We start from the raw sequence: 10,462 nt of genomic DNA on the forward strand, positions 1-10,462 counted from the left end.
GCTCAGTACAATCCATTCTTTTATCCATGTTAACACTGCTGCCTGGTAAAATAATTCCCAATTTGGTAGTCCGAACCCTCCTCTGGTTCTCGCATCTTGTAACAGTTATAAGTTGATTCTCACCTTCTTCCCCTGCCATATAAATTTCATTATTATTTTATTCAAAATTTCAAAATATTTTTTCTCCAATTTTATCGGAATTGTTTGGAATAAAAACAATAGCCTTGGCAATATGTTCATCCTGATTGCTGCTATTCTTCCTATTAACGAAAATTTTTCCATCTCTCCAAATCTGTCTCAATTTGTTTTATTAGTTTATAATAATTATCTTCCTTAATCGTAACACATCTTGCTGTTAGTTGAATCCCTAAATATTTTACTTTCTTTGTAATCTGAATATCTAACTTCTTCGTTAACTCCCTTTTCTGCTTCTCTGTAACATTTTTCACTAATATCTTATTAGTGACTCAGACTCAGACTTGCAATGGATAAAAAAATAATGCAGAGTACAAAATATTTATTTCAATAATGGCAGAAAGATTAAAGTTATTTTTAAATAAATTTATACACACAGACCAAAATTGTTTTTTTACCAAAGAGACAGATCAGATACAATATGAGAATAATTTTGAATACATTGGAATATTATGAAGCCAATCCAGAGAAACAAATGGCATTAATATTCATCGATGCGCAGAAGGTGTTTGATAATGTGAACTGGCCATTTATGTTGGCGAAACTAAAAGTTATGGACTTTGGGGAGAGATTTACCAATATGATTAAGACATTATATTGGAAACAATCGGCAAAGGTGATGGTAAATGGAGATATGATGGAAAAGGTTAATATTATGAAAAATACAAGGTAGGGATGTCCTCTATCCCCACTATTATTTGTACTGACGCTGGAAGTATTAAATAGAAATATAAGACAGGATAAAGGGATAAAAGGTATAGAAATTAAAAAGGAGGAATATAAATTACAGGCATTTGCAGATGATTTGGTGTTTATCTTAGAAGATCCAGAAGAAAAAGGACCAAAGCTATTAGAAAGAATAGAAGAATATGGTGAGATGGCAGGATTGAAAATTAATAAAGAGAAAACTAAGATATTAAAGTCCCTGAAGTTTTCTTGGCAAGATTTCCAAAGTGGTTTGCCACTGCCTGAAAAAGAATAACTGATCCAAGGTCACCCAACTGGCTTTGTGCTTAAGAAAAACTAGAACTCCCAGTCTTCCAGTTTCTAGATTGGTGTCTTAGCCACTACATCAAACTGACTCTAATTTAGGGGCCATTTCATTTTTGGAGACTTTAATGCTTTTTCTTTTTTGGAATGCTATAATAAAGCACTTTTTCTCATTTTCCTCTAGAGTCATCGTTCTATGACTGAGAATGGATTGTGAAGCCTGGAAGCCCAAGTCAAAGAGTTAGGACCACCATCTGAATTAAGGAATAGAATTATGAGCACCAACTTGAATTCTAGGCTCTTTTTTGGTCTCTTGTAATCTCTGCTTCTTCCAGAATCTTAAAAAGACCTATCAAAGTCTTACCTTCAGATTATTTCCAGGCATGTCAGCTGCCAATGTTACTATATGCCAGAATTATAGTGACATTCACAAGCTGCAGTTGATTGGATACATCTTGATCTTCACAGCAGGCTTATGTCTCAATGTTGCATCCCTCTTGATCTTCTTGTACTATCTGAAGCTCAAGTCAGTGGTGGCCATCTACATGTGTAACTTGGTTATGAGTGACCTCCTTTTCACCATGTCTTTGCCCTTCCGTATATATTACTATTACATGGGAGAATGGCCCTTTGGAAGTTTCCTTTGTCAAGTCTCAGGTTCTCTCTTCCAAATAAATATGTACGGTAGTTGCCTTTTCCTGATGTGCATCAACTTGGATCGCTTTGTTGCTATTGTCCACCCACTACGCTGGCGCCACCTCCGGCGTCCCAAAGTGGCCAGGCTGCTCTGCTGTGTGGTTTGGGTACTAATCCTGATAGGGTCTGTTCCAGTTGCTCTAATCCACAAGACAACTCCATGTATTAAGGGAAATGAAACAAATTCTAACCTTAAACAAAATGAAATCACTGTGTGCTTTGAAAACTTCAGTAACAACTTGTGGCAGGGAAAAATCTTCGGTCTGGTCATTTTAGCAGAGATTCTTGGCTTTCTCCTCCCTCTGACCTCTGTGACAGTCTGCTCAATCCAAATTTTTCAGAAACTATGCCGAGCTCGTGGGACGCGGAGCCTGCGTCAAGAAAAGACCATTCGCATGCTTGTAGTCAATCTGGTCATCTTTATCATCTGCTTTGTACCCTACAACACCATCCTGGCAGCCTATGGGATGATAAAAGCCGGCGTGATTAAGACTGATCCAACCATGCGGGGTTCAGTGCGCAATGCCCTTATCATCACTATGCTACTTACAAGTATGAACTGTACCCTGGACCCCTTGATCTATTATTTCAATACAGAAGGCTTCAAAAATACTTTGAAGAGAATAAGAAGAGGCCAAACTTGGGATTTTGAGATGGGAACACTTCAGACTCGAGCAACAAAAGCTGGCTTCTACAAGGCAGCAAATGTTAAGCAGGATAGTAAAGAATATCCAGTTCAGAATTCAATTGCTCCCTGTGAGGACTTGCCATTTGCTTCCCCTAAGATATTCTTGAGTAGCTCCATTGAAGACTCTGAAATATAGAGATGGGGGAACTATCAAAGCTTTTGGAATGAATTGGCATTACAGATAGTGACTGCCAGAAACATTTGAACAAAATATGAAGACTTGATGCACTTAAATACGGTAAAGTCCTTTACTGTACAGCGAGAGCATTTTATATTTCAAGAACAATTTCTGATATTGATTTTAAAGTTTATTTTCCATTTTCTATCCATAGAGCTGTATGATATTCATATGAATACTATGAGATATTTATGATAAAGTCACTCATTTCCAGGTTCAGTTCAGGCTCCCAATGGTGTAGTATCACTTGATTTAGCAACTGGCATCAGAATGAACCAAGAATGGTGGTGATCTATGGATCACACTGTTGCAGAAATACAAATTGTCATTTATTATCTGTTTCTGTATCTATAATAACTACATTTTAATGACAGAATGGCCCTTTTTTTTTGAGCATTGGAAAAATAGTTTACAAATACCTAAAATAAAAAGCCAACCAAATAAAAAAATCCTACATCATTCAGCATAGGTTTAAGGCCCAGTGCTAGGCAGAAGGCATTCAGAAAAGTTTCAGTGGTATCTTAAAGATTTGAATTGGGGAGGGATGAGAGTTTTTTTGCACAGCCAACCTTCAATCGCTATGGACGAGAGTGGAGAGTGGGTGAAATGCTCCCGGTTTGGACCGGATTGCTCGATCCAGTAGCGATAGAGGCGGTGGTTCAGAGAACTGGTAGCAAAAATCCCTGCCCCTCCCCCCCAATGTCCAGTTGAGCTGCGCAATCATCAGAGGCTTCTTTATTATTTTTAAAAGCATTTTTTCTACAACCTCTTTGGTCGAAAAAATGCTTTTAAAAGTAAAAAAAAAAAAAAGCCTCTGATGATCATGCAGCTCAGCTGGGATCATCAGAAGCTTTTAAAAGGATTTTTTCTACAACCTCTTCGGCCGAAGAGGTTGTAGAAAAAATGTTTTTAAAAGGAAAATAAGCCTCTGCCGATCAGGCAAGTCAGCTGGGATCATCAGAGGCTTTAAAAGCATTTTTTAACAACCTTTTCAGCCGACCACCACTGAGCCACGCCCACAGAACCGGTAGTAACAAATTTTACATTTCACCACTGATTAAACCCCTCCCCCAAACACACACACAGTACAGGTAGTCCTCAACTTACAAAAGTTCATTTAGTGATGGTTCAAAGTTACGACAATACTGAAAAAGTGACTTATGACTGTTTTTCACACTTATGACCATTGCAGCATCCCCAAGGTCACGTGATCAAAATTCAGACACTTCGCAACTGATTTATATTTATGACAATTAGAGTGTCCTGGGATCATGTGATCACCTTTTGTGACCTTCTGACAAAGTCATTGGGAAGTCCAATTCCCTTAACAACCGTGTTACTAACTTAACTGCAGTGATTCACTTAACAACTGTGGCAAGAAAGGTCGTAAAATGGAGCAAAATTCACTTAAGAACTGTCTCACTTAGCAACATTTGGGGCTCAACTGTGGTCATAAGTCAAGGACTACCTGTACTCACATTGAATGCAAACACTGTATTTCTCTATGTTATCTCTTGCTGCCATAAAAGGTTCTATGCAAGTTGTTTGTTAAAGCCTGTTTAAATCTTCTATGAAAGGGTAATATGGCATATGGAACATAATGTTCAATAAAAAAGTATTTGTTCCCATTTTCCACAATGTAGCATAGGTCCAGGAACTTTTGGCTCTGAAGTATGAAATTGTCATGCTCTCAATATGCTTTGGAGAGAAAAAACTGCCATTTCTAATTTAATACTTAATTTGACCAGTGGTAGGTTTCAAATTTTTTTACTACCAGTTCTGTGGGTATGTCTTGGTGGGTGTGTCTTGGTGGGCGTGGCAGGGGAAGGATACTGTAAAATCTCCATTCCCACCCCACTCCAGGGGAAGGTTACTGCAAAATCCCCATTTCCTCCCAATCAGCTGGGACTTGGGAAGCAGAGAATAGATGGGGGCGGGGCCAGTCAGAATTTTTACTACCGGTTCTCCAGAACTGGTCAGAACCTGCTGAAACCCACCTCTGAATTTGACCCATGCATTTTCCCAAGTAAATATTCACTGGAAGTATTATCTGAAAAGGTATGAATTATGGTTTATTTATTATAAACATGCCATAGTATCAAAGATCCAAAATGTAAATGAACTGGCTTTAATCTCACCAAAGCAACATTCACAAATATGCTACACCAAAACTCTCCTTACTATGCAAGAAGAAATAGTATTTTGATCAAAAATAAAAATGTGAACATCAAGCTTGCGTTTCTTATTCTTAAGGACTTCCATAATGTCAGTATTTTTACTATTCTTACAACGTTCTGCCATGTTAACTCATGGCAAAAATATGAAAAATCTATGTATTTATTTGCAGAACCTCCTTACTAGGATATCTCAAATAATCATTAAAAAATCCCAGAAGTAACAAAAGCACAAAGGCTTGAAGGAGACTTTATCTTGTTCCAGAATTATGGTATGGGATTTTTTATGGTATTATTACTGAACATAATGAAGAGGGAAAAAACAGGTAATACTTTAATTTCAGCCATGGATATGGCAGAAAGCAATGCTAAACATATTTAGGATCTGCAACTAGACTAGATTTTTCAGATCTGTCTTTCTGGGAAGCCCAAGTTTAAAAAAAAAAAAAACTTTTCTGCTGTTGCTATATAGTAGGGCCATCTAGCATAGGAATCAAAGGTGACACTGCATTAGAGAAAATTTCTCCTAATTATATTGAAAAAGTACATTTGCATTAAGAATAAAGAACAGAAAAACACAATGATATTGTCCTTTTTTTAAATTGCAGTTTATCCACAGTTATTTCAGTTAAAAAGTGAAGCTAATTTTAAAAAACCATTGGAGCATAATAAGGCTCTAAGTTGCAATTTATAAATACACTTGATTCATTTTAGGACTTCCTCCGTGATATCAGATTTGCTCTAGCAACTTTTATGCAGAGTACAAGCACAAATAAATAAAAAAAAATACTTCCTATTAAATTACTAGAGATTGGACATATTACTTGCATGGAATTAAACCATTTCATCAATGCCCCTGGGATCCTGTAAATGTTCTTTAGAAGCTAACTCTATTGGGGCTTCAGTTAATCTTAATCACAACTATGGTATCTTAAATCCAAAAGTGCAGTAGTTTAGTCAATCTTGTTCCTCTACTGCCACCTGGTGGCTCAGAACCCTTCTAGGGTGAGAGTTGGAGACAGAAGTAACCTTCAACAGGCCTGAGAAGCATTTCTAATGTAGGTCAATGCATTTGGTGCTATTCCAACTCTTATTCACTGTTAGAGGAGTTTTCAGAAGACCTGGATTTTGAAGCTTTCAGAAGACCTGACTTGGAAGCTTATCCACTACAATACACACTTTTCTCAGTTACTATGAGTATCCCATCAATTTGAAAATAACAAAGATGAACGTTGAAAAACATGTTTATTAAATTAGCATCTGTGATTGAAATGAACTAATTTTTAGTTGGCCAAAGGGTTTTTAGAATTTTTCTAATGGCCAGCATCATTTGGATGGGATCTGAAGTAGCAGTGACTGATGAGGAAAGAGCTCTAGGAATAATGGTAAGCAGTTCAATAAAGGTGTCAATGAGTGTGCATCTGCTGTAAAAAAAAAAAAAAAAAGGCCAACAGCACATTTAAGATAATAAGAAACAGGAGTGAAAATGGAGATACCAATATCATAGTGGCTTTATATAAATGGGGCAATCACATCTGGAGTATTGTGTGCAGTTCTGGTCTCTGCATTTCAAAAAGGATGTGATGGAGCTGGAAAAAGTTCAGAGGAGGATGACTAAGATGATTAAGTGGCTGGAGCAGCTTCCCCATGGAGAAAGGTTGAGACATTTAGAGCTTTTTAGAGCAGTGGTTCCCAACCTTTTTTTGGCCATGCCCCACCTAAGCATCTCTAAAATCCTGATGCTCCCCCCCCACCGTGACATATAATTCTTACTTTACTCAAAAAGTGAACTTTACTCACGCAGAGGAAGCCTAAAAGGCCATTAACTTGGCTGAAACAAGGTTCAAATTGTCCCCATTAAAAATCAAATTGCCCCCCTGTGGGGCGTGGGCCCCACATTGGGAACCACTGGTCTAGAGGCAAATGAAAAGGGACATGATTAAGCTTTTCAAAATTATGTATGGTGTGGATAAAGTAGACGAGAAACGATTTTCACCTTTCAAAAATATTGGAACCAACCAGAGGTCATTGAATGAAATTGAATCCTGAAAGAATTAGGATAGACAAAAGAAAAAAAAACACATGTAATTTGACTTTAGATACTTTCCTATGGAACCTGGTGCTGACTACCTTGCTTGGGTGGCTTTAAAAAAGGGGGCTAGACCAAGTCATGGAAGTCATGGGGATCAATGCACATTATTCTTGACTGCCTCTGAAGGCCTTCTGCTGGGAGACTAGTGGCTTCCTTGTGCAGTGGTTGCCCACTGTGAGAATAGATTGCTGGATTAGGCAGTCAGGAATTTGATCTACCAGGACACTGCTTATGTTATTGGTTGTTTTGCTTTACTTTATTTCTTCTGTGATATGAGCAACATCAAACTTATTCAGAAGAAAAGTACCTCCAAGGGTCCTTCCAACTTCCAACAGGCAAAACATTTTTTATCAAACGTTGGTAGGTAGACTGGAAAGTCAAGAAACTTAAAAAAGAAATTGATAACAAACATAGAATTGACCAAAAAACTGCACAAATGAATTCAGCAAGAGTTGAGTTCAACATGAAGGAATCTTTAAATTTATTTTTGTAAATGTCACATTTTGTCAATCTGGGGCCTCTCACAAGTGTTAAACATGAACTTTCCAAATTTCCAATCACCATAAGAAAGTTCCAGTAGGCATAGTAGCTTACTTTAGCTTTTATAAGTTTTACTTTTATTTTCCTTTATCTTAATGCATCATCTAAAGTGATAAAAGGTTTTGTCTAGCTGGCTGCTTTTATTTCCATCTATCCTAGATCTTTTGCTTATGGAATAGGTTTGAACACAAATGTCTCTTAAGATTTAAAACTCTTTGTTGCTTTCTTCTGTATCCTGAGGCTAAATTGAATCTTATTCCAGTTTGGGGTAAAATCTAAACCTGTGGTGAAATGGAACAATGCAGAAGAACAGATTTTTATTCACTAGAGGCAGGATAGGTGGGTCTAAACCAGCGGTGAAATCTGAACCGGTTTACTACCAGTTCGCTGGCTGCGCATGCACACTGTGTGCCAAATGCACACTGCATGTGCGCATGCACAGTGCCAACCATGCGCCAAATGCAAGATGTGCATGCGCGTGCGCAGTGCATGCCAAAAGGAGGCATGGGGTAAGTAGAACAGCGCGCAGGGGGTGTGTGATCAGCTGTGATGCGAGATCTTTGGAGCCTTTTTTTTTTTTACTTTTAAAAGCATTTTTTACAACCTATTCAGCTGAAAAGGTTGTAAAAAATGCTTTTAAAAGTAAAAAAAAAAGGCTCTGACGATTGTGCGCCACAGCTGTGATCATCAGAGCCTTTTTTTACCATTTTTTTTACTTTTAAAAGCAATTTTTTACATGTACCAGTAGTAAAAAAATGCTTAAAAAGTTAAAAAAAAAAAGTTCCGACAATAGCGCGTCGCTCAGCTGATCGTTGGGAGTTTTTTTTTTACATTTTTTACTATGGGTTCGGCAAACCAGTAGCATTTTTTACTACCGGTTCGGGCGAACCGGACCAAACCGGGAACATTTCACCCCTGCTCTAAACTACTTTATCCCAGTTCAAACCTCCTAATTTGTTGTGAATGAGTTGTTGAGAAATGAAAAGGACAGGATTTTAAATAACTTTAGCATTTGCTTTTTAGCATTTGTATATACCTTGGTTGGAAGAAAGGGGGAGTTTTAGATTCAGAGATCAATTTTTCTGTCCTCAAATCAACATCACTTAGGATCAAACCATTATCAGTACAGATAGTCCTCTATGTTTAACAACTGTTAACAGTTGCAACAGGTGCTTTACAAAGTGTTGTAACGCAGGAATAACAAGAGGCACAAGCAAGCTAGTGACAACAGCTCTTTAATTCAGGGTGAGACTTCAGCAAAGGAACACAGGCAACAGCCCTCTTTATATACTTTTCAGGGGCAACCGTTAACCAATCACAATTCACAGGGCATTTGAATTTCCCGCACAAAATAGATACATACATAACACCCCTCCACTCCCAGAAGGCACTTATCCTATCTATTTACATATTTACATACAAAATCATGCAGGTGACCAGGGTGTGTCTTTACTCTGGTTGACCTGTGCAGTTCAGTTGCTGGAGAGGCGTCGAGCTGGTCGGAGGGACCTCCCGTCTCTCCTGGCTCCGCCAATGGAACCTCCTGGATTTCTCCGGAGGCGTGGTTATCCCCAGCTGGGAGTGTCGACTCGCTGGGGTGGCGCTGGAACTCTGGCTTGCCAGATAAGTATTCCGGCTTACTCGGGCTTGAGGTAGCTGTGTCAGGAAAACTTTGGAAGTTAGGCTTTTCTGTGTTGGAGTTCTCTTGTTGCAAGTGTCTACGTAATTGGTCTATGTGTCTTCTCCAAATTTTACCATACCCTATATCTACGGTGTATGATTTTGGACTGGTGATTCCTACGATATTTCCCTTAACCCATAGTGGCCCGTTTGCATAATTTCTGGCGAAAACCGGGGTTCCAATTTGGAATTGTCTTAACCCTCCCCCTTCCCCCTTGTAAGTTTTGGAGGAGTAATTGGGGTGTAGGCGATCGAGAATGCACCTTAGCTTGCGGCCCATTAAGAGCTCTGCTGGGCTGCGCCCTGAGGTCAGGCACGGGGTTACATGTTGAATTGCTAAGAATTGGTCTATCCTAGCTTGCCAATCACCTGCATCTAGCAGGGATAGTGCTTCCTTGGCCGTTCCTACAAATCTCTCTGCAAGGCCATTCGAAGCCGGATGAAAAGGAGCAGATAATGCGTGTTGTATGCCTAACTCGGCCAGATATCTCTCGAATTGGGTTGCTGTGAATTGGGGCCCATTATCCGAAACCAGAGTGTCTGGCAATCCATGAGTTGCAAAAAGTTTCCTGAGGACTTTAATTATGGCCTCAGAAGTTGTTGAGGGCATCAACGCGATCTCTAGCCACTTAGAAAAAGTGTCTACAATAATAAGGAAATTCTGGCCGTGGAACGGGCCTGCGAAATTGATGTGAATTCTCCCCCACGGTCCCTTCTGTTTTTCCCATTCCCTAACGGGAGCTATAGGGGGATCTGGGTGGGACTCCTGGCAGGGCCTGCACTTCCCCACCCACTCAGTGACGTCTTGGTCGAGATGTGGCCACCACACATAGCTTCGAGCTAAGCCTTTCATACGAACAATACCAGGGTGTCCCTCGTACAGTAGTTCCAAAACTCTCTGCCTTAACCGAGAAGGAATGACCACCCTGTCTCCCCACAACAAACAACCCCCCAACATTGACAGTTCATTCTTTTTGTTGAAATACAATTGAAAATCCCCACTGTCCACCTTAGTAGGCCATCACCCAACCCATTACGGTGCGCAACACAGAGTCCCTGGCAGAGGCCTTTGCCACTTCGCTAGAAGAAATGGGGCCCAGGGATACAGCGTCAATGAGCAAGACAGGGGCCTCCGGAGTCGGGTTTTCTAACAATTCGGGCAAGGGGCATTGGCTGAGGGCGTCAGCATGGCCCAGGGTTCGGCCCGGTTGGTGGAGCAGTCTGTAGGA

At 39.6% G+C, this 10,462-nt stretch overlaps 1 protein-coding gene across 1 annotated transcript; it reads left to right on the forward strand.

Moving 5' to 3' along the window:
* The first annotated feature begins 1,568 nt into the window (after positions 1-1,568).
* Positions 1,569-2,705, forward strand: LPAR5 (lysophosphatidic acid receptor 5). Its single transcript, XM_070935357.1, has one exon. It carries the CDS (start codon positions 1,569-1,571, stop codon positions 2,703-2,705), a length of 1,137 nt encoding a protein of 378 aa, XP_070791458.1.
* Positions 2,706-10,462: the final 7,757 nt, after the last annotated feature.

Source organism: Pituophis catenifer, unplaced genomic scaffold, assembly GCF_029215685.1.
Source record: "Pituophis catenifer annectens isolate HBS135680 unplaced genomic scaffold, rPitCat1.0.hap2 SCAF_2, whole genome shotgun sequence".
Lineage (NCBI taxonomy): Eukaryota > Metazoa > Chordata > Lepidosauria > Squamata > Colubridae > Pituophis > Pituophis catenifer.